Source organism: Leopardus geoffroyi, chromosome A3, assembly GCF_018350155.1.
Source record: "Leopardus geoffroyi isolate Oge1 chromosome A3, O.geoffroyi_Oge1_pat1.0, whole genome shotgun sequence".
NCBI lineage: Eukaryota > Metazoa > Chordata > Mammalia > Carnivora > Felidae > Leopardus > Leopardus geoffroyi.
The window spans coordinates 42908449-42933194 of record NC_059336.1 but is presented as its reverse complement, the minus strand read 5'-3'; the positions used below and the strand labels follow the sequence as shown (position 1 = coordinate 42933194).

Sequence of the window (24746 nt, the reverse complement as noted above, 5' to 3'; positions counted from 1 at the left end):
GTGACCTGGCTGAAGTCGGATGCTTAACCGACTGCGCCACCCAGGCGCCCCATTCACTGGTACATTATTTAATAGGCGTTGGGAGGGCATTTTGCTGATAGTTGAGCTGACTGATTTTTTTTGCAGTACCCAGCAATCATAATGTTGCCTAACTTGGATCATCTGCACTCATCCAAGTGAAGTCCGAGTCACTGCAAGAAGCTTCCATTTTCTTCCAACCACGTCAAGAAGTTTTCTCCTGGCTCTTCTAACATGTGAGTCTGTTTTTGCTGCTAACTGCAGTTCCTGCTGTTTTTGTCAAACCTAGCTGCCCAGCTTACAATTTATTGTATGATAAAGGTCACCATTTAATGCCCTAATAATCAGCTGAGCGGATCCAGGATTTTAGCTGGATGTGATGTTGTGCAAGGCACGTTCATTATTGGTTTGAAAGGCAGCATTTCACGGGCTCTGGATGACCGTTATTTGAACTGAAATATTCTTCCAGCCGCTGACCTTATCAAGTTTTTTTCTTTGTTACACGGCAAAATATTATGCTCTCCTTCTGGTCCCACTGTCGGTCTTCAGAAAGAGTAAAACAAAGGTTTTGTGGTTCCTAGAAAATGTTATAAAATTGTTTCCCAAGTTAGGTCATTGCAGTTGCAAAATTCTTGTTTTGGTCAAACACTTGGCCAAAAACAACAGAGGCAGTGGTCAGTCATTATTTCAGGAAAAAGAAATCTTGGGCTTTGCTAAGGATTGCTGCCTTCCTTTCCACTGGAACAGAGACCAAGTCCTCCAGCTGGGCCTAAACTAGTCTTGAGATCAATCTCTTTCTCTCCTTGCAGAGATACACTTTAATTTACTGGCTGATTTCCCTAGGTTTTGAAATGGCCCCATAAAATTTTGGAAGGCATTTTAACTTTATAAGGCAATTATATGAAATTAATTGTCAGAAACTTCTTGAGCCAACTCGAAATCAAAACAAACCATTTTCTCAGTCTGTAGACTCTAATTCCGCTCTAATTTTTTTAACTGAGTATTTGAATTTAGGGGACTATTTTCAATAATGTACTTGGGAAGACTGGTTCTCTTCTTTGAGTTTACAGGGATTGAAGAAAGAACAAGTTTCCACCACAGCCCCTGTGTTATAGCAAATACTCGGCGCCCAGGAAGAGACAAGCGACAAGCGCTAGGGAATCAGAAAAGACTTTTTATTTGTCACCGGTGCCGGCCCAGTGGAGTTAACTCCAAAGGCTGAGCATCTGGCTTGGGTTATACTGATCTTTTATACATATGTGCTTCCAGGTTGGGCGGGACTAGTATACTCAAGCCTCAGATTCCTGGCTTCTGGCTGATGCAAGAGGAAAGCAAGATTGCAGAAGCCAAAAGCATGCAAGGGGACTATCCGGCCTTGGATATCCGGCTGGCCCTTTTTATTTGCGTTTACCAGCTTTCCTTCTCAATTGGAGAGATGGATCAGTATTATTTCATAGTTAACATGATTCCAGTGAATGTTGAACAGCTGAGTTTCAAGGGAAGAAATGTCTTTATAGTGTTTGTCAACTCCTGTGGTGTGAAAACTCCCACTATTGCTGATTTCAAGCTAACAGCGAGGTGTTAACCAGCAACCCAAATTCCTGGAAATACAATAGTTGGGTCCTATGAGCTCCTGAGAGGCAGCTCCAGAATAATACTGCAAGTGACTCAGCCAAATAGTGCCCCAAATGCAGGCTTGGGGACACTGGTGTGTTGTCCCTGCGATGTCCTGGAATTGGCCTTAGAGGTCACTAGGATATCACATAGCAAATCGTGACAAAGTGGCATTTTCAGATCCAGTGTGTGTGTTACCCAAAAACCCAGGTTAGTTTGAAAAAATAATGTACCCCGGAGAGCTGGACCCTAAATGTCCCGTTTAATTCTCATCCTTGCAGATTCTAAGTCCTACGATTAGGGTCATTGAGGATAATCCAGAAGGCATTTTAGACACAGGGGCCACTCACAGCTCTGTGGCTTGTTTAAACTGCTATGTTCAGCACAGGCTGACCGCAGAACAGAACAAGCAGCCGGAATCCAGTTTGGATGCCACCCTTTGTAATGGACTATGTTTCAGGTTTACATCTGAAAAGCCACAGAGGCTGAGGATGCCTGGGGAATGTCTTCATTATCTATCACTTGAGGGCATCTCTTCTTTTTATTCATCTTCTTAAAATAGAAAGCTCTTTTTCAAGGGATTTTTTTTTTTTTTTCTTTTATTGTGTCTAGTCATTCTGCTGACTGGTGCACTGTTTTCTTTCTTAAAGAATGGATTTTTGTCCTGTCCCTCTATATTCCTTCTAACGGTGGGAGACAACAGAAATCTAGTCATCACAGTGGAGAGCAAAGCAAATTTCAATTGAGGGCTGCTTACAAAATTTGACCACATCTTTTGAAAAAGCCCAGTCAGCAAACGTGGAGTAAGAGGGCCAGGTCTCTGGTACAGCTATCGATAAGAGCCTCGAGCTTCGTCTTTGGCCAAGCGATACTCAGCTTCCCCATCTGAAAGTTTCAAGATGAAACTTCCCAACACTCAAAAACTTTGTCTTGGGGTGCCTGGGTGGCGCAGTCGGTTAAGCGTCCGACTTCAGCCAGGTCACGATCTCGCGGTCCGTGAGTTCGAGCCCCGCGTCAGGCTCTGGGCTGATGGCTCAGAGCCTGGAGCCTGTTTCCGATTCTGTGTCTCCCTCTCTCTCTGCCCCTCCCCCGTTCATGCTCTGTCTCTCTCTGTCCCAAAAATAAATAAACGTTGAAAAAAAAAAAAAAAAACTTTGTCTTGATTTCAAGTTTCTTTCTAAGTTTCATTTGTTGTTTAATTCATTTTAGCGGATACAGTGTTTCAGAAGCTTTACTGGTTGATGAATGAGATTTTGCATCCGCCAGGGTTCTTCTGTATCTGGCGGGAAATAAACGGTGTAAACAAAGAGCTTAACTGAAGAGAATTTAATGAAGAGACAACCTCCAGAGCTGTGAGCACGGTTAAGGGAATCATCAAAGCGTGATAAAGGGCCCAGAACTAGCAACAGCAGGAAGCATGAGATGCCATGAAGGGGTGATTTTGCTTAGAGGGGAGAGGGAAACAGGAAGGAAGTCTCTGTGATCTCCTGCCAGCGACCCCCATTTGCGAAACCCTACAGGAAGACCGAGGGCACGGAGTCAGGTGAAGCAATCTAGGAGGGCTAACCTTCTAGGGTTTCCAGCAGCCTGGGGAAGGATGGAAGATGGATCCCTGGACCGATCCTCTGGTGGAGAGTGGGCACTGTAGAATGAACAGCATTGACATCTGCCTTGCCTTTAAAGAGCTCTAGGCTAGTTAGAACAATCGCGTGAGCAGGTCTGCCTGGGTAGTGGAGAGGTGGAGCCTTAGCCAGGAGCCTTAGAGAGGCATCTTGGCTAAGCCTGTGGTGGGCTCAGGTGTGTGGAACTGAAGACCTCTCAACAGTCTTCTTCATAAATTAATTTGCATGAGCTGATGGGTGGGTGTGCGGGGTTGTTCAAGGGAGTAAGGAAGATATTGGTTTCCAAAACCAAGGGGCAAAGACAAATGAAGAAAAGGATGGTATCTGCTGGGTGAGAGGAAAAGTCAGAAGACAAAAATATTAGATAAATGAAGGGGTAGGAGTTAGTAAGTGTCAACCATGAGCTGGTGGTAGAGAGTGGAGTAGTAGGGTAATTCACATCATTACAGTCCTTTTGCAAATGAGCTAACAAGGAAGATGGTTGGAATAGGTAGTTCTTTGAATTTTGGTCAGGCTCATATGCCCGCCGAACAATGGCGCTCTTACTCAAACAGGCTATCGTTACAAATTTCACTGGAAAACTTCACGTGGAGTTTAAGTCCAAGAATTGAAGGTTAGAGCTTAAAATATACAGTCTTAGCATCCCTTACTATACTTTCAAACTGTGTGCAGAGTCTGAAAATAGTGGATAAAGTAGCTTGGAATATCATCCCTCCCAATTTCAGGTTAAAGCTATAAAGTTGGGTGAACTTGAGAAGATAAGAACATCTTCTCTTATGAAATAGTTAAATCAGTTCCTCTTGACATCCATGGGAAAGTAGGTATGGCCCTATAAAAATGATATACCAGATGTATGCTTCAATCTGTGAATGTATATTTCTATCAGAAATGCCTTCGTGGATATGTGTGCCTAATTCCTTGGTATCCGTTTCCTAAGTAGTACAAACCAGGGGCTCGCACATCCTCCTTTTAGGGCAAAATGGGCATGCCGGTTGGCCAACTGTGACTCCATGATACAGCAAACCACTTGACAATCTATTCCCGGAAGAAAAGGAGCTGTGGTTCAGATGTAGGCTGACCCAGCTTAAGAGTGGTGGTGGGTCTGTTTAATGATATCTTAAAAGAGAAGTACAGAGCAGAAATATGAATAGCGTGGCTAGCTTTAAATCCACAAGAAATTATAACTGAAAGAGCCTTCTCCAAACTTGGTCCTGAGGATGGCGCCTGCTGGGACAATGACTCATTTCTGGATCCCTGAGGTCATGGGTATGGTCACTTTTCATGCATGACCAGAATGATGATGAATGAGCAGGTGTAGCAATGTCTAAGAGACATTCCGAGGTAGTGCCCCATTGTCTGGTGTTCAGGGAAGGTAAGTCCACATGTATTTCAAAAGCCCTTCGTTATTAGTGGTGTTAAACTCCCACCATAATCATCAGTGAAACCCTGGTTGCTGAGACCATGATACCATCTCATAAATCAAAGGAGCAAGGAGCATTTTTGTATTTTCTTGCTGTTACTAAGAAATATCTATTCTCAGCACAATTTTCCCAGAGGTGTTTGGGATTTGGGGAGGGGAGTGATTTTTCTTTTGTTATGATTTCAAATTTATAGAAACGTTGCATATGCCCTTTACCCAAACCTACCAATTATTTACATTTTTCTCCATTTGCTTTTTTATTCTCTGTATTTATTTTTATACGTGTGTATTGTATATGCATGTATATTACTTATTTTCTGACCAAATGAGGGTAACTTGGACACTGTGACTCATTATTCTTTAAACTAGCATGTATTTCCTAAGAACAAGGTCATTTTCTTACATGCCATAGTACAATTACCAAAAGCAGCCATTTAAAAAAAATTTTTTTTTAACGTTTATTTATTTTTGAGACAGGGAGAGACAGAGCATGAACAGGGGAGGGTCAGAGAGAGGGAGACACAGAATCTGAAACAGGCTCCATGCTCTGAGCTGCCAGCACAGAGCCCGACCTGGGGCTCGAACTCACGGACCGTGAGATCATAACCCGAGCCGAAGTCGGCCGCCTAACCGACTGAGCCACCCAGGCGCCCCAAAAGCAGCCATTTTAACACTTGTAATAATATTATTATTATTATTTGAATGTTTATTTATTTTTGAGAGAGAAAGAGAGCACGAGCAGGGGAGGGGCAGAGAGAGAGAGACAGGGAGACACAGAATCTGAAGCAGTCTCTGGCTCTGTGCTGACCAGAGCCCAGTGTGGGGCTCGAACCCACCAACGATGGTGAGATCATGACCTGAGCCGAAATTGGACACTTAATGGACTGAGCCACCCAGGTGCCCCAACACTTGTAATATTATTATCTAATTTGTATTCCTTATCCAAATTTCACCGATCATCACAATAATAATCCTTTATAGCTTTTTTTTCTTAGTCTAAAATCCTATTCAGTATAGGATTGTGCGTTGCATTTAGTTGTCATGCCTTGTCCTGGTGCCCATCAGTCGAAAAGCCCAAGGAACATACCTGTCATCCAACAAATTTGGGTTTGTTGATTCTTACTTCAGTTTCTGTGCCAGACCCTGAGAAAGGCTGGTTGGTGCTCAGTGCCCTCCTGCCTTTAATAGTGTTTGAATCTGCGGCTTTACTTTCCCGGAAGTCTTCATAGTTATCCGTGTGTGTGCAGCTGGAGATTGAGACTTGCTTCTGATGTTTCCCCATCTGTTATTACTCTTCATGCGGACTCATCACTTACAGGGTAGCTAAGCATACTATAAAGGCTGGGGCCTGATGGGGAGGCCACCCTAAGAGAGCAGGGGCTGGGGAGCCAGGGGTCTGCCCTTTCCCTCGGGTTTGCTGGCCACCCTACTGGAAATGAAGCTTTCCAGGATGGCTTGTCTTTGGGGTCGATCCAGTTTTGTGGAAAGGCTTCAGGCTGTTCATCTGCACATCCTTCTGTCCCCTTTGCAATCAGCAATCGCTCTCTGGGCGACCAGGAGGCAGGGTGTTCACTCCGAGGGCGGAGTGGCCCTCTTGTGGCAGACATTTATATATCCTGGGAAATGGATGGCCTATAAAAGAAGAACAAGCGGAAGAATCAGAATGTTAGAGCAGTCTATCGGTTTGCTTGGGCTGCCATAACAAAGAAACACAGACTGAGTGGCCTCAACAGCAGAGATTCACTTTTTTTTTTTATAGCTGTGGAGTCTTGAAGTCTGAGACTGAGGTATCGGCAGAGTTGGTCTCTCCTTGGCTGCAGATGGCCACCTTCTCCCTGTATCCTCACATGGTCTTCTCTCTGTATGTATGTCTGTGTCCTCATCTACTCTTCTTATAAGGACACCAGTCACACTGGATTAGGGCCCACTCATATGACCTCATTTTACCTTAATTACCTCTTTAAAGGCCCTATCTCCAAATACGGTTTCATTCTAAGGCCCTGGGGGTTAGGACTAAAATGTGGTTTATTTATTTTTATTCTTTATTAATTTTTTTAATGTTTATTATTTATTTTGGGGGGGGGCAGGGATAGAGAGCGAGGGAGACACAGGATCCAAAGCAGTCTTCAGGCTCTGAGCTGTCAGCACAGAGTCCAACGTGGGGCTCAAAGCCATGAACCGTGAGATAGTGACCTGAGCCAAAGTCAGATGCTCAATTGACTGAGCCACCCAGGTGCCCCTAAAACGTGAATTTTAGAGGACACAATTTGGCCCCTAACAAGCAGAAAGGAGATCTTAGAGATTGTTTTGCTCAAATCCATCATTTTAGAAACAGATTAACTGAATTGTTCAAGACCACACAACTAGAAAACAGCAGAGACCTGGCATTTACATGAATGTTCTATACTACTCTTTGTGTCTGGAAAAAGCCCACAGCAAACTCAGGATGTATGTAAACTGAAAGAGAAAGCTCAAAGTTGTAGAATATGAAGTTGACTGAAAGGCAAACATCTACGCCTATTTTACTCAGGCTTTTAAGATAGTTGTTCAGTTCTTTAATTAAGAACGCTAATTAAAATTTTCAGGAAGCACCATATATGCAATTAGCTTTAAATGACAATAAGATGTGATGATATAAAACCTGGTATATGACACGAGTATCCGATTATGTACATATATGTGTTCTTAGATGACTGTCATCACCATGCATCTGGTATTTTGTTTTTCTGCTCCCCTTCATGTTTGTTATAAACATTCTCACTTATATCATCATGTCTTCCACATGCTTATAATGGTTATAGACCATTTTCTCCTGTTGTTACTACACAGTTGGCTAAACCATCTTCCTCTCTGTCCTTCTCTCTCTCCCTTTGCTGTTACGTACATATATATGGCTATAAGGTAAAGGAAGTGATGTTTGTTAAATGCCTACACTGCAAAATGCTTAACATAGAAGAGGATCGGGATTTCCACAAACAGTTTTGAAAGTAATTCCCAACTTTCTTTGAGAAATTGCGATTATACGACACCTATATATCCTTTACCAAGACTGACCTATTGTCACTATTTTGCCTCATCTCCTTTCTCTCTCTTTCTCCATACATGTTTATGTTTATGTCTATGTTTATATTTACACATGTGCTTTTCAGAACTTATTTTATTTTATTTTGCTTTTCAGCATTTTTTCGGAGTAAGTTGCATACATCATGTGTTTCACCCCTAGATGGCTAAGAATATATTTTCTAAGAATAAAGATATCATTTTACTTAACTGTGCTATAGTCAGAAACTTCAGTGAATTTAACATTGACACAATTCTTTTACCTAATTGAGTGTCCATAGTCTAATTTTGTCAAGGGATCCAGCGATGACCTTTATAGCACTTTCTTCTCTTCCAAATGTAGGATGGGGTCTAGGAAGAGTATTGCATGTAGATGCTGTGATTCCTTAGTTTCCTTTCATCTGGAATATTTCTCTAGTCTCTCTTTTTCTTTTCTGGTATTTACATTTTGGAAGAATATCATCCCCTTCTATTTTTATTAATAGAATGTTTCTTATTTTCGGTTTGCGCGGATGTTTCCTTATGATTAGATGCAGGCTAGACATTCAGGTCACGTGGGCATGAGGCACGTGAGAGAGGCAGCATTCCCAGACAAACCAAGAAACTCTTGAGAATAAAAGAGGGTGCTATCTATACTTGTGCCGAGATAGATGCATAAACGTGGATCATCTCAGGTAAACTGAGATGTATGACGAGCCTCTTCATGTAAGTGATTATTCCCATTGCCCGGTGTCCATACTGGAACCTGATTGGCTAGGTCACTTGCTAAGGTGGTGGGGTCAAAAGCTAACCTCAGCTACTTTGGCTGCCTGTGGCAGACCAGAAATGCCCTGTGATCAGCCCTCGGGCCCTGGGAGTGGTGGGTAAATCTCCAGCTCTTTCACCCTTGGGTGGGGTGGCTCTGAGGTGCCTGTACCGAGCTATCTCCCAGATTTTCCAGTGCAACTGACCCCCATTGCCTGCCGCAGCGTGGTGACTGGCTTGTTATCACAAACCGTGTTTGGCCTTCCTTGTCTCCCTCCTGCCTCCCTGCAGGCCATTCCTGGGATTACCTTCCAGATAAACTACTTGCACTTTAACTCTTGTTTCAGGGTCTGCTTCGGGGGAGCCCAAACTAAAATGACCAGGAGAGGGGGAATCCAGCTGTCGATTAGTGCTCATTGTCATACTTTATGGCCAGTTAAAAAACAGGATTCAAGAACAAGTCACAAAGTCACAAACCAGCCAGAGGTCCCACAGAAGAAGCTAACTACACCAGCTTAGTTTCTTTCCTCCTGTGACAGGAAAACCCAACTAATTATAGTAACATTCCGATAGGAAATATTTACACTTTTACACTCCGCATCAACAGAGCGGAGCAGGATGTCATGATAATACCATTGCCCTGGTACGGGACAGGGCAAAGTATACAAATCTAGGGAATCTATCCTTTTAGGGAAAAAATACTAACTTTCAAAAACAAAAATCTAGGTGAGAAAGAGAGATTTAAAAATCCTATGCTGTCACAAGTAAAACTTCATTATAAAATGGGTCTTAGTCTGATGATCAACGGCTTGGGTTACGTTGGACCGTACAAACGTGTTCCGTGTTCGAACCAAAAGCCAGTCAGTCCATATTCCAAATTCAGTATCTGGTGATTTTTTTTTCTCCGTTGTCACTCAGTTTCCCCAGAGAATTTTCTCCCGCCCCAGGGAAATACATGCCAGGTGACCAGCATCCTAGAAGAGAAGCGAAGGGGTAAATGGAGAGATGGAGATTGTACAGCTCATCTTTCGTGATGCATCCACTGTCTTAATTCCTTTGTTCCAGTATGGTCTTATCCTGTCCTTAGCTGTGTTTCAACTAGGTGACTTTCAACTCAAGACCACTCCCGCTCAGTTTCACTCAGCTTAGCCAGGCTGCGCAGGAATGGGGTAGGCGGTCTGAAATTCTAACTGCTTCTTGGGCTCTGGGCTAACCCTATGGCTTTTCAGCTCTACCCTTCACCCCCACCTTCTGTTGTATCTGGTACATCCAGTTACTTTTTTTTTTTTAAATTTTTTAATGTTTATTTATTTTTGAGAGAGAGAGAGATAGAGTGCGAGTTGGGGGAGGGACAGAGAGAGAGGGAGACACAGGAACTGAAGCAGAATCCAAGGTCTGAGCTGTCTGCACAAGAGCCTGACGTGGGGCTGGAACTCGCCAGCTGTGAGATCATGACCTGAGCTGAAGTTGAATGCTTAACCAACTGAGTCACCCTAGCGCCCCTGGTACATCCAATTCGTAAGCTTTTCTGAGACTCCTCTAGGTGAACCATCTTGTTTTCCTTTCCCAGTGCCCTTTGCCCCATGTAGGTGTCAGCTTGCTTCACTCCGTTAAGTCAAGTTGCCACTAATCTCTTTGTTCAGCCCTCTGAAAATTTGTTGGTATATCTTGTCCACTGTGATCTTTTCTTCCTTATTTTTGTGGAGTTTTCGTCTAAAAATAAATTCTTTGCTGCCATTTTTGGTAGGGCTTGGGAGAAGTTGTGGAGATGATGCCCGCATTCAAGCCACCGCAGCTGATGGGAAGCTCAGCCCTTCCTTCGAACTTTCCTTTTTTGGGACCCTTCTTGCCAAGCTCTCCTCAGTTCAGGCTCACCACGCCCAGGAAGCACATGGCTCCCTTTACTGCACCTTACTCCAGTTGTTCTCACACCTTGTTTATGCTGTTCTGCCTGAAATTCTAACTTCTCTTTAACTTTCTGCTTTAGGTACAACCACATTTTGGGAAGATCTCTATTTTATTTAAAAAAAATTTTTTTTTCAACGTTTATTTATTTTTGGGACAGAGAGAGACAGAGCATGAACGGGGGAGGGGCAGAGAGAGAGGGAGACACAGAATCGGAAACAGGCTCCAGGCTCTGAGCCATCAGCCCAGAGCCCGACGCGGGGCTCGAACTCAGGGACCGCGAGATCGCGACCTGGCTGAAGTCGGACGCTTAACCGACTGCGCCACCCAGGCGCCCTTGGAAGATCTCTAGAACTTATTCCAGATTTCCTTGTGTCTTGAATTAGTTGAGTAGGAATTTGTCTCTCTGCACCTTGAGGGTAGGGAGGGACTTGACCTTGTTCAATATTTCTCTCCCTGAGACACGCTTTATGAGTAAATATTTTCTAAGTGTTTATTCCACTGGATTAAATTGAAATGATATTTTTTCCCTTTGTTTTGTTTCTGGGATATCTATTTTTTTCTTTCAAATGGGATTACTGTGTGTGGTTGATGGAGTTTCTGGTCCCAGTTCTTCACTGCAGTGTGACAGTTACACACCCGCACCTTTGCCATGGCCCTGGGGGTGGGCGGTGCCTCTTCCCTGCCTCTCGACTTTGGCTGTGGCCACCTGGGTTGCTTTGATGAAAGGGGTGTTAATGGACAGGATGCAAACAAATCCTTGGAAAGAGATTGTGTGGCTGGGCTTCTTTTCCTCCTCTTGTCATCACTAGTTCTAGGAGGAAGAGAGACCTTTGGAGCACAGCTCCCCTAGCAGATTGAAAGATCTGCAGCTCGAAGGAGAGCTATCCAGCTGACCTGCCTATCTGGGAGTGCAGCGCTAAATATTTCTTCTTGTGTGCCACTTAGTTTTGGGGTCAGTTTGTTCTGTAGCAATATTTAACTAATACCTGATGTCAGAAGGAACAAGTGCTTTTATATCCTTTCTTTGTTCTGTGCTGGTTTTGCTCTCTAGGAAGCCGGAAACCAATTTACCATGCCATCAGCATGATACATGTGTATCTACCAAAAATACTCATGTGGCTCTCCTTGATTTGATCATAACATCTATTTTTAAATGCCTTAAGAAAAGAAAATAGAACAATAACCGCACCACCACCACAACTCTGGACCTTATCTTAGAGTCACTCTCAACTGAATTCATTCCATTATCTTACAGTCTTTTTGGGGAAATAATAAAACCCATCAAAGATCTGTGTCCTTTTCTCGAACTTTGGTAACTATAACTTTAATTTGTAATATAATTATGTAATTATGTGCAATCCATATAGTTGTTAATTATATGGCACTGCTAAGCTGAATCCTTTTTTTAGGAAAACAACCTTTTTGATAATGATTTTTAAATCGGAGACTTGGGGCACCTGGGAGGCTGGCTGTTTCGGTTAAATGCTCAGCTCTTGATTTTGGCTCAGGTCATGATCTCACTTTTTTTGAGTTCAAGCCCGGCATCTGGCTTTGTGCTGTTAGGGTAGAGCCTGAATGGGATTGTCTCCCTCGCCCTCTTCCCTCCCCTGCTTGCTCTTTATCTCGCTCTCTCTCAAAGTAAATAAAAATAAACTTAAAAAAAAAAAAAAATTGGAGGGCACCTGGGTGGCTCAGTGGGTTAGGCAACTGACTTCTGCTAAAGTCATGATCTCACCATTCCTAAGTTTGAGTCCTTAATCAGGTGAGTTCCAGCCCTACTTCCGGTGAACACGAGCCCCCATTTGGTTAAAAAAACACACAAGCCCCACTTCAGGGGAGCCCTGCTTCTCTCTCTCTCTCCCTCTCTCTTTCTGCCCCTCACTCACTGTGCCCCCCCTCAAAAAATAAAAAAATAAATTGGAGACATGACAAAATAGTCATATGTTGGATCATTCTCATCAAATGCTATTAGTTTCCTTCAACACCCACAATTTACTTTTAAATTTGTTAAAGCCCAGCTTTGTTACTTCCACAATACAAATTAAAATTAAACATAGTGGCAAAAAATTCTTTTATATTCTCGAATTGAGAGTTGGCCAATTTACTAAATCTTTTAGGCTGTGAGGGTTTTTTCTTTAGTGTAAAGAATCAGTTATGCCAATATCCTGATGGAACTCTACTTGCTTCTTGCTTCTACTCCGGAAAGGATGGCGGAATCCACGGGAGCAAGGGTAACATTATAATGATAACCGTGCATTTGCTTCTTAAGTTGTTGTACAAGGAATGTTTTCCTAACGCAGATGAATAGGTATTAATAAAACTTACTTGCACACATCACAATTTTATGAGATGGCCATTTATTTTGCATCCGTGGTTAAGAACCCCTAACGTAAGGAGGGTTCCTAAATGTCATGTTGTAATTATGCAAAAGAATTGCTGAAGTGATCGGAAAAAAAAAAAATGGCATTGTTGAAAAGGCCTGTAATTGAGAGCTTGACCGAAAAAGAGGAGACAAAGCGAGGGTCCCTGGGCTTTTGAGCTAGTCCAAGTTTAACAAGCTCCCTTGGGCTTCCTTCACAATTCCCAGAGGAAGCAGTCCTGCCTCTCTTGTCCTCCTGACCCCCCATTCAATCATAAAGCGACAGGCTTTAACAATCCCAGAACAAAAAACTCATTGCCCAATTTAACCTTCCAACCCCCAGAGCTGCATGGCCCGCTAATCCGGCGCACAAAAGCAGGCCTGCTGCTCCTTTATTCTTCCGGGGGCTGGGCGCCGTGTTGAGCTCGACAGCTGATCGGCTCTGGAACGTCCCAGCAGCGTGCCTGGGCCCCCCCGATGTTTATTTAGCTGCCCGCCGCCCAGGCGCACGGCCTCCCCGAGCCGGTTCGCGCGCGCTCGCCCGCACCGGAGCCATGTACCGGCGCAGCTACGTCTTCCAGACCCGCAAGGAGCAGTACGAGCGCGCCGAGGAGGCGCCGCGCGCCGCCGAGCCCGATAGCCTGGCGGAGGGCCGGACGGCGGCGCCCAGCCTGGCCGCGCTGCAGGGGCTCGGCGAGCGCGTGGCTGCTCACGTCCAGCGGGCCCGCGCGCTCGAGCAGCGCCACGCCGTCCTCCGGCGGCAGCTGGACGCCTTCCAGCGCCTGGGCGAGCTGGCCGGCCCCGAGGACGCCCTCGCCCGCCACGTCGAGGGCAACCTCCAGCGCGCCCGGGACCTGGCGGCCGAGCGCACGCGGCTGGAGCGCCAGGGTGCGGAGGCGCAGCGCGTGCTCGACGAGTTCCGCTGCAAGTAAGCGGCGGGCCCGGAAGAGGGTTGGGGGTGGGGTGAGCGGAGGCAGGGTAGGGGCGGTCGCCAGGACTTCCACCGCGCAGAGGGCGCGCGCACTACCGTGCCTCTCACCCACCTAGAACCCGCTTTCATTCCGATGGCACTTCACGGTTTGCACGAAACGGCATCATTTGCTTGTAATGTGCTTTAAAATGTAGCTATAATTTACATGCAGTAAAACGCACAGGTTTCGGGGCGCTTGGCAGGCTCAGTCGGTAGAGCCAGCGACTCTTGATCTGGGGGTTGTAAATTTGCGCCCCACGTTGGGCGTAGAGATTACTTAAAAATAAAATCTTTAAAAAATGCACAGGTTTTAAGTGCATAGTTCAATGAGTTTTGATGATGTATGTACCCATGTAACTACGGAAACAAGCAGGGAACTTTGACCACCCCAGAAAGTTCCCTCCTGTCCTTTCCCGGTCAGTCTGTACCCCTTCCCCACAAAAAACCGGGAGGCGCCCAGTGTTCTGATTTCTGTCACCGTAGGTTAATTTTGCGTGTTCTGGAATTTCACAAAAATGGAATCTTAAAGATTCGTGCTTGTGTGTCTGGCTCCTTTTGTTTTTGAGATATATTCATGTTATTTGATCCTCACAGCCGTATCCTGTAATACATGGTACTGCACCTGTTTTGCAGATGAGGAGACTGAGGCTTAGACAATGTCAAGATTTAGGGCAAGGTCACTCACCTAGTGAGTCCCAGCAGCGGCACGGAATTCAGGGCCTCGGCGTGCTGAGTCTAATCATCTTTACCGCATCATAGTTGATACCCGGAAATTATTTCAATGTGTGTCTTCTAGAATCTTGCTGCTCAAATTGTGGTCTGTGGATGAGTAGCATTGCCATCATCTGGGAGCTGGTTAGAAGTGGAGTTAAGTTGGAAGCTTCAGGAGCCCTGGTCCAGGGCATGTCCCCCTTTCCCACAGAATGAATAAGATGATAAGATCGCCGGAAGAATTGGGGCATGCCGACCTGGGTGGCTTAGTGGGTTTAGCCTGACTCTTGATTTCGGCTCAGGTCATGATGTGAATTCCAGCCCCACATGGGGCCCTGCGCTGACTGCACAGAGTCTGCTTGGGATTCTCTGTCTCCCTCTCTCTCTGCACCTCCCCCACTTGCTCTCTATGCCCCTCCCCCACTTGTGTTCTCTCTCTCTCTCTCTCTCTCTCTCTCTCTCTCAAAATAAATAAAACTTAAAAAAAAAAAAAAGAATTGGGGCACCTGGGTGGCTCAGTCAGTTGAGCGACCCACTTCGGTTCAGATCATGATCTCACAGTTCATGAATTCATGGGCTCGCTACTGTCAGTGGAGATCCTGCTTCAGATCCTCTGTCCCTCTTTCTCTGCCCCTCCCGCGCTTGCATGCTGTCAAAAATAAATAAATAAATAAATAAATAAATAAATAAATAAATAAATAAATGGCATTTAAAAAAAGATCACCTAAAGAACTATTAAAAAGAAAAAAGGATACTCACAATTTGTCCCCATCCTCCAAGGCTATAAATACAGGAACCTGTATTTACTCTGCAGGGACCACTTCAAGGAATTTATTTATTTATTTATTTATTTATTTATTTATTTACTTATTAATTTTTTAAAATTTACATCCAAGTTAGCATATAGTGCAACAATGATTTCAGGAGTAGATTCCTTAGTGCCGCTTACCCATTTAGCCCATTCCCCACTCCCACAACCCCTCCAGTAACCCTCAGTTTGTTCTCCATATTTATGAGTCTCTTCTGTTTTGTCCCCCTCCCTGCTTTTATATTATTTTTGTTTCCCTTCCCTTGTGTTCATCTGTTTTGTCTCTTAAAGTCCTCATATGAGTGAAGGCATATGATTTTTGTCTTTCTCTGACTAATTTCATGTAGCATAATACCCTCCAGTTCCATCCACATAGTTGCAAATGGCAAGATTTCATTCTTTTTGATTGCCGAGTAATACTCCATTGTATATATATACCACATCTTCTTTATCCATTCATCTATCGATGGACATTTGGGTTCTTTCCATACTTTGGCTATTGTTGATAGTGCTGCTATAAACATGGGGGTGCATGTGTCCCTTCGAAACAGCACAGCTGTATCCCGTGGATAAATGCCGAGTAGTGCAATCGCTGGGTCGTAGGGTAGTTCTATTTTTAGTTTTTTGAGGAACCTCCATACTGTTTTCCAGAGTGGCTGCACCAGCTTGCATCCTCAAGGAATTTGTTTTTTGATGATCTGGCCGGTGTAAAATACATGCCAACGTGGCGGTGTGATCTGCATTAGCAAAAGCCTGGAATGAACCTAAATGCCTATTCATAGGAGATCAAATTGTGCTTCATATATGCAATGAGATGCTACCCAATTGTAAAACAAGAGAATAGCATGTTACTATCCTTTACTTTTAAAAAAAAAAGGGGAGAAGAGTAGAATTTTTTGCTTGCATTAGGAAAAAGGGGACACAGACACATGCAAAACCCCAATGGCACTGATTACCTGTGGAGGATAGGAGAGTAGGAGCTGGGCAATGGGAGAGATAGGAAGGGAGACTTTTAATGGAACAGCTTTTTAGGTAATTAAAAAAATTTGTCTAATCATGTAAGAGATTTATCTATTTTAAAATTACATAAACTAATTTAAATATACAGATGTCCAGGCCCCACCCTGGACCTCAGATGGGGCCCAGGAATTTTAAGTTTTATGAGCTCCACTGATAATTCCAGTGAACAGCCAGGTTTGGGGGCCCCTGGTCTAGGGTAGTCAGAGCGTCTTCTCCAAACGTGCTCTATGTTTGAGTTCCACGTTCTTTAAAAGAATTTTTTTTTTTAATATTTATTTTTGAGAGAGAGATAGAACACAAGTGGGGGAGGGGCAGAGAGCTTGGGAGACACAGAATCCAAAGCAGGCTCCAGGCTCTGAGCTGTCAGCACAGAGCCCAATGCCAGGCTGGAACTCACCAACTGTGAGATCATGACCTGAGCCGAAGTCAGACGCTTAACTGACTGAGCCACCCAGGTGCCCTTGAGTTCCACATGCTTAATCTGAATCTTGGGCAGGTTATTTGACAGTGTATACTGAACATATTAATCAGACTCATTGATTTCATTCCTATCAGCCCTGTTTCTGGGTATGATCCCTAAAAACAGATCTGGAGCCGGAAGAAAGGATCTGGAAATCCACCTGTTACAGCCCTTCATGGGAAAACTGTGGGTGGCAGGACTTGAACTCGGGTTTTCGCACCTTATGCTTTCTAGAACACAGGGTCTTGAAGAGAAGTCATTCTTGGATTCCTGGGGAGTGAGGTCCAGAGATAGGACCCTCATTCAAATGAAGCTCATGTTTTCTAAAGCAAAGGGAAATGTACACTGGTTCAGACACCCGGGGCAGCTCCACAGGCCAACAGGAAACCCTGGATCCCCAAATGGTCTTTGCTTAGTTATTAGGCCCCAGTCTACTGAGATTTGGCTGGGTGCACAGGACTCCTTTGAGCCCTCATTGAAGGAATGGCCATGTTGAATTTTCCTGATCTTTTGGTGATTTTACTTGGTTCTGAGTTGTATGTTTATCGTGGAGCTTCAGACTCTGTGATTTATTTAATAATTTCCATTCATTTATTCCCTCCCATTGCCCCCTTGCAGATACTTTAATATTCCAACTAAAGTCTTGGGATTTGAAAATTATAATAAAAATCACACCCATACCCCTGCATGCAGGGGTATATACACACCAAATTTGGTTTTGCATCCCAGAGGTGACTTATTGGTTAGCCAAAGCCAGGTGAAAATAATGCAGCCTTGGTAGGCATATTCTCTTCTAGGACAGTTGAATAATTTCAAAATCAGGTTTTCAGCACATCAAATGAAGACTAAATAAAACAGAATGAAATAAAAACAAATAAAACTACCAAAAATACGTTAATGAATACCGTCAATTATCTAAATTGCTAAAAACCAAAAGTAATTATGTAAAACGATCAGGTAATTGAAGCCAATGTGTTTTTTCACTTTATGAATTCATTTGTATATTCGCTTATGTGGATATATATATGAATATATCATGATTTCTTTTTTAAACTTTTTTTTTTTTAATTTTTTTTTTCAACGTTTATTTATTTTTGGGACAGAGAGAGACAGAGCATGAACGGGGGAGGGGCAGAGAGAGAGGGAGACACAGAATCGGAAACAGGCTCCAGGCTCTGAGCCATCAGCCCAGAGCCTGACGCGGGGCTCAAACTCACGGACCGCGAGATCGTGACCTGGCTGAAGTCGGACGCTTAACCGACTGCGCCACCCAGGCGCCCCCTTTTTTAAACTTTTTAAAAATTTTTATTTATTTATTTTGAGAAAGAGAGAGAGAGAGGGCAAGCAGGAGGGGGAGAGAGAGAATCCCAAGTAGGCTCTGCACCGTGAGTGCAGAGCCTCAAACTCACGAACTGTGAAATTATGACCTGAGCTGAGACCAAGAGTCAGACGCTTAACCGACTGCACCACCCAGGTGCCCCATATCATTTCTTATTATGAAGTCTTTATAATGAAATCGCTTGCCTTTAATATCTAGACTTGTCTTTACAGCATGAAAATTACCCACGATAGCACATTATTGCATTATTTATCAAACATGTTTTTAAGCTACAGAAATTCTTGGATGTTTCTAGCAGGAAAGAGCAATGAGAAAATTTGGATTTTTGTTAACAGTTTTATTCACGAAGCTAACTAGCCATTAAAACAGAATTTCTGGCTCCATTAGAGCCACACACAAAAGGCACTGCTAACTGTGACATCCTGGTGGGAAATGTAAGACTTGTACAAATATGTTTTGCTTGCTGGTTATAGCTGAGCTTCTTAGGTGGCTTCAGAACTGGGAGTGTGCGCAGTGCACATATTCCTGATTGTTCTTTCCCAAGGTTGGGACTCGCCCTACAGCAGCATGGTTTTCTAGAGGCCTCTTTCGGTACTTGACTTGAGCCCACGGCATGCCTGTGCAGGGGCCCTGAAACCTATGCTTTGTGGGTTGGGCTGAGTGCTAATTAGGATTCGTTTCAACCACAAATGGCGTAAACTCCAAAGTGACATTGGCTTATCCAGGATGGAAATTTGTTTCTGTCTTGTGGAAGGTCTGGCCTAGCAATTCAGCATGCCACTCTGCAGTATTTGAGGCTCAGAAGGCTCTGCCTGGCCTTCTGCAGGGTGGAGGAAAGGATACAGAAGGACACACCCACAGCGTCTCTTATGGAAGATATTTGGAAGCTGCCACAGACTTATGCTTATATCCCATTGGTCAGGACTTAGTCACATGGCCACATCTAGCTGCAAGGAAGGCTGGGAAATGTAGTCTTCCCTCTAGGCAGTCTTGTGCCCCTACCCACGTCAAGGGCTTTGACTCTTGGAAGAAGGCCATGATGGATACTAGGGGCAGCTTATAGGGAATGAGGGCAGAGTCATTTGGGAAGGAGCCTTCTCTTTTTCTCAAGGGGTTGAAAGTCCCCCTAAAGGGAAACTCTCAAAACAGAATGATTTCTGTGGTCTCTCTGCCTCTTGATCTCTATCATTTTCTTCAAGTCCCGGGAAGAAGATGACTAGGAGGGAAAAATACACCTGTTCCTAGTATCTGTTGCTTTATCAGTTTTGTGTATGTTTAAATTTGGGGGGTTTCCCTGCTCTACCCAGGCAGCATGGTGTGGCTATCAGGGCATAGTTTTTGGTGTCAGATTCAAGTGTGAGTCCTGACCCCACCCCTCTTTTAGTTTGGGGTCTTCCAGAAGCCGAGCCTGATAAAGGGGTTTGAGGGCAAGTAGCTTATTTGGGAGGTGACCTCCAAGAGCACAGGTTGGGGAGTGAGGAAGTGAGGCAGGAAGGAAAGGCAGAAAACACTGAGTGCCCTCAGCAAGTTGACCTGGAGCGAACTTACCGTATGGAGAGACACTTCAGTTGTCCTAGCTGAGGGCAACGGTGCTGGGGTACTTATGTACCCACTCACCTTCTGTCAGAGGTCGAGGGCTGCCCCAGGGGCACTGACTCTGTGGCCTGTCCAGCCTGCCCTGCCCACTGGCCCAGAGCAGGCCTTGAGGGCACAGAGATGAGGGTGAAGTGCCCTGAGCATCTGCCCAAGGTTATAGGCCAGTTTCTCAGCCTCAGTTTTCTCATTTTCCCCCGGTGGTGGGAGGGTGGGGGGAGGGCAATGACAACTGCCCTCTTCCAGGGTTTTGTAAGGATTAAATGGCATAATCCAGAAAAACGGACACATGTATAGACACAATAGTACAGGCAACCCAAACAAGGTCAAGGTCAGGTTAGTGGTGTTTGTTGTAGGTCATGTAGGGTGGTCTCCCATTCTCTGTGTCACTGCTGTACTTGGGTTAGGAGTGTGTGGAGATACGATTCCCTTATCCTTGATGTGGCTGGGCAGGGGTAGGGGGGGTGGTGGAAGGGTTGGGGGGGGCAGAGGTTGGGCCCCCAGGCTGGGGGACTCCTGTTCACTTACCGGTCCCAGTTATCCCCGTGCATGGTGGCCACAGCACCACTCTGTGCGTGCGCCATGCTGTGGAAAAGGTGAGGAAGCGACAGGCTCAGCGGTGCAGCATTAGCTACTATTTTAAACTTAAGGACCTCTCCTTTTTTTAATTTTTTTTTTAATGTTTATTTATTTTTGAGACAGAGAGAGACAGAGCCATGAATGGAGGGGGGTCAGAGAGAGAGGGAGACACAGAATCTGAAACAGACTCCAGGCTCTGAGCTGTCAGCACAGAGCCCGACACGGGGCTCAAACTCACGGACTGTGAGATCATGACCTGAGCCGAAGTCGGACACCCAACCGACTGAGCCACCCAGGCGCCCCAATTAAGGACCTCTCCTTAAAGAGACGCATATACTCTGTAACGCTGATTGTGTGGTCATTACATATGGAATCACGGAAGCTGCCCAACTTTTGCTTATGTGTCCAATTTGCAGGTATGAAAACGAGTGTGAATGTCAGCTGCTCCTAAAAGAAATGCTGGAACGGCTTAACAAGGTGAGCTGAGCACATCCGTGAGTCTGAGTAGGGACAGAAATGACCATCGCGCATTCCTCTCTGTGTCTTTTTAGGATTTGCCTATTTCTTTTGCTGTCACTCTTTCTTGAGTTCATAATTGCTTTTTTTTTTAATGTTTATTTTTGAGGGGCACCTGGGTGGCTCAGTCGGTTAAGCGGCCGACTTTGGCTCAGGTCACGATCTCACGGTCCGTGAGTTCGAGCCCCGCGTCGGGCTCTGTGCTGACAGTTCAGAGCCTGGAGCCTGTTTCGGATTCTGTGTCTCCCTCTCTCTGACCCTCTCCTGTTCATGGCTCTGTCTCTCTCTGTCTCAAAAATAAATAAACGTTAAAAAAAAATTAATGTTTATTTTTGAGAGATAGAGCACGAGCCAGGATGGTGGGGGGGAGCACAGAGAGAGAGAAGGAGACACAGAATCCGAAGCAGGCTCCAGGCTCTGAGCTGTCAGCACAGAGCCCGACGTGGGGCTCGAACCCACAAACCATGAAATCATGACCTGAGCTGAAGTCGGATGCCTAACCAACTGAGCCACCTAGGCACCCCTTGAGTTCATAATTTCAACTAAATCTTTTTGTGAACTCACATACCCAAGACACATACTCCTTTCCCACCACACACAGGGTCTTGCCAGAGAATCCTAGACCTTTAAGCTTATGACAGCTAGGCTGTCAACACAAGGCAGCATCACAGCGACCAGCTGGGATTTTGCCATTCTGATGTTACAGGTCCCAAACACCAAACTTAGGAAACTTGCTTTGGTTATTGGGATGCAAGGATAACTCTGTTCTGTTGGCTGAGAGTCTCTTCTACAGGGGAACTCTCAGAGAACAGAGGAAGAAATTTCCAAAGAAATTTCCATTTCCCTTCAAGGTCTCCCCTCTTGGAGCCTGGAGAGCAGCTATGTGGAGGGCGCCAGGGATTCTCAGCTTCTTGCTGGGACCCTCCTGCAGAGTTGTGTGGGGTTGTTCTTTGCAGGGAGTTTCCTTCTTCAGATCCTCCGTCATCAACGTAACTGATTGGATTTTCTGCTCTAGCCAGGGGAACTTGGCTACCAAATGGAATAATCCTGGATCTCAGAGGTTGGGCAAAACCAGGGATGACAAATAACTGTAATTTCAGAGCTCAAATGTCTTGAGCTCATGGAGCTCTGTTCCATTGAAGGGTGGCTTATTTCGGGCACATGGCCGCTTTCCCCCTTTCCCTTCCTTCCACGCCCGTAATTCCTCATCAGAATTGCTGATAAAACACAGCACCTTTCCCTGCTGGGCCCAGATGTGTGGCCCTAGGATTCTTCTCCATCTGGAGCCCCAGGGAACCACTTCAGATAGTTGAGGTTAGCTCAGGATGTTTGCCAGTCCCTGGCTTTGCCCAGCCTCTGTTGTCCAGGATTAGTCTGCTAATCAGTGGGAGTTAGAACCACAACGTAGGGAAACTGAATTTTTCTTTGTCTGTGTTATCTACCACGTGATGCTTCTGTGTCCTTCCCTTTGTGAGCATATAATGCATTGTCCAAACAAGGACACTGTGTTTTGAAAGGAGCTGCTGTCAATAGTTGCCAAGGCCAAGTGATAGAAACTGGAATAGTCTCAGGCCAGCCAACATGTGAACACTCCGGATATAAACACAAAGGCGGGGGTGGGCGTGTGCTTCAGGAGAGCCCTCAGTGCACAGGCTCAATGATTGGTCTTGTATTGGGTTGGGTTGCTGTGGCCCCAAGTCTGTTGAAGGTGGGATTTGGGTGTTGTTAGCATCAGGCATCGCCCAGCTGTTCTGCTCATATTTGTAGCTCATCCCCATTCTTGTTTTTGGTGGTGATCCCAGGCTGCCAGATGGGGCTGCCATCTTGTCCACAGACCACTACCTTCAGGGACTTAGGTGCCCGACACCCTTCACTTAGCTGCCAGTTCAGCCCCTCCCCAACCCACCACATTTTGCTTTGTGCGTATTTGTCCTCACTGCAAGCAGACCTCTCTCTGGACCTATTTCTGAGGTTGTCACTCATGCAGTGCCATCGTGTGCACTCTTCATAGAAGAGGGAGACAGAATGTAGTCCCTCTTTTTAGCTTTGGTGGAGAGTAACACCAAAGATTTATTTATTTATTTAAAAAAATTTTTTTAAGCTTATTTATTTTGATCAAGAGAAAGAGAGCAAGTAGGGGAGGGGCAGAGAGAGAGAGAGAGAGAGAGAGAGAGAGAGAGAATCCCACACAGGCTCTGCATCATCAGCGTGGAGCCCTACGTGAGGCTCGAACTCACTGTGAGACCATGACCTGAGCCAAAACCAAGAGTTGGGTGTTTAAGTGACTGAGCCCCCCAGGCGCCCTAGTAACACTGAATTTAAAAAGAAGCTCCAGCCTTCTGTTGTTTTTCTCTTGTTACAAAAGCAATAATGTATTCTCAGAAGAAAAACACGGCAGTGGAGATCATGAAAACTAAGGGAAAAGGCCTCCCCGCCATTTTGTCCCCCTGAAACCACAGCTGCAACACCTTGTGTATATTGTGACAGGGAGTCTGGACAATTGAAGTATGGGTCCCATTGAAGTAAGGGTTACGAAAGTTCTGGGGAAAGATGCTACCAGCAGCTCCGGCCAGAGCCATCACAGGGCATCGGTGTGGCTCTTCCCTAGGTCCAGGAAAAGACACTTCTGCCCAAAGTGAGCTGTGCAGCCCAAAACGGGAGAACAGCTTGATCGTAGGACCCTTCTCGCCACTGTCACGTATCTGTGAGACTTTGGGGGAACTGCTTCATCTCCCTGAGCCTCAGCTCCTTCATTTCCCAAGCGGGAGCAGTAAGAGTTGCCACCACCATGGAGTGGATGTCTGTCGACCCACACAGTAAGAATGAAGTGGCAGGATAGTGCATGTGACTTGCCTGTCGCGGTTATTATCGCAGAGCCCTTGATGTGATGGATGCCAGCTTAGTTTCCCCAGAGGGTGGGATTCATAGCCCTGGTGGTGTGCGGGGTGATTTTAGATGGTGCGTGGAGAAACCATTTTTTAGGAGCTCTGAATTTATTTTTATGGTTGCCTCTTCTCTACAGCAGGTGACATCAAAAAGTTCCTTTTTAAATGCATGCAAGTGAAAATGAGTCAGTTTGAAGAAAAATATGGAGTGACTAATAGTACAGGTGGTGCTCGGATGTAGCAGGAATCACGACGCAGGGATTGGCCAAGCCCGGGCGCTAGCTTGGAGCCTCAGCATAGTTGTGTGGTTATTTATTTCACCCTCAGAAAAGACCCAGTCCAGCCCCTTTGTTGCCAGCGAGGAGGCCCACCCTTGGTGAGATTCAGTGACTTAGGAGCCCCACAGCCCATCCTTGGCAGGCGTAGTCAGGAGCCAGGTGTAGTCAGGGAGTCTTTTGTGTACGTGGCTCGTTCCCTGCCTCCGGTACCTGACTCTCAGGAGACAGACACAAAGCCAGGGTCTCTGGGTAAAGATGGCCCCTTCACACTTGATGTTGGTGCTCCGTCCATCCCTGGGCCACCCCTGAGGTCACACAGACCTGCTGAGCATACTGGCAGCTTCCTGCGTGTCTCTGGCTGCGGGGATGTGCATGATCCGCTGGAGGCATAGGCTGGAAGTGAGGCAGTTAGCTCCCCAGGAGCAGCCCTCGGCCACTGAGGGGTGAGAGTGGGTGGATGTGTTCCCCAGCTGCCCCATCCCTCGTAGCAAGAGTTCACAGGTGAGTTCTGTTGAGTCTCTCCACGTGCCCCCAGCAGGACTGAGGTCTGGTTGTCCACGTTATTGCCTTTTGTTCCTTTCCCCGATCACTTCCTCCCTTCTAGTGCTTCTTGGAATAAACAACATGTATCCAATCCTTGCCTCAGGGAAACCGAAGGGGCCGGCCAGGGGAAGGCTGGACCTTCTTGTTCTCTGTCCATTGAGATGGTCACATGAGAAGGTGAAAATGCAAGAGTATATTCATGTCTTGTTGGCTGGTCCTATAAAGGATTTTGGTTGACAAATCTTGGAATGTCTGCACGCATCAGATCAACATAATTTTGACTGTCATCTTAGTCTCAG

The 24746-nt window shown here is 45.5% G+C and overlaps 1 protein-coding gene across 6 annotated transcripts in view; it reads left to right on the top strand.

The window, feature by feature from the left end:
• Nucleotides 1-24746, top strand: part of BFSP1 (beaded filament structural protein 1) — a 72981-nt gene that overhangs the window by 17190 nt on the left and 31045 nt on the right. For 5 of the 6 annotated variants that reach the window (XM_045445364.1, XM_045445365.1, XM_045445366.1 and 2 more), the window contains exons 3-6: nucleotides 127-254; nucleotides 9581-9647; nucleotides 13089-13673; nucleotides 20642-20702. In XM_045445364.1, coding sequence (XP_045301320.1) covers nucleotides 9643-9647; nucleotides 13089-13673; nucleotides 20642-20702 — 651 coding nt within the window. In that variant the 5' untranslated portion in view covers nucleotides 127-254; nucleotides 9581-9642. The remainder of the gene's footprint in view (nucleotides 1-126; nucleotides 255-9580; nucleotides 9648-13088; nucleotides 13674-20641; nucleotides 20703-24746) is intronic. The other variant, XM_045445367.1, reaches the window with a different exon arrangement.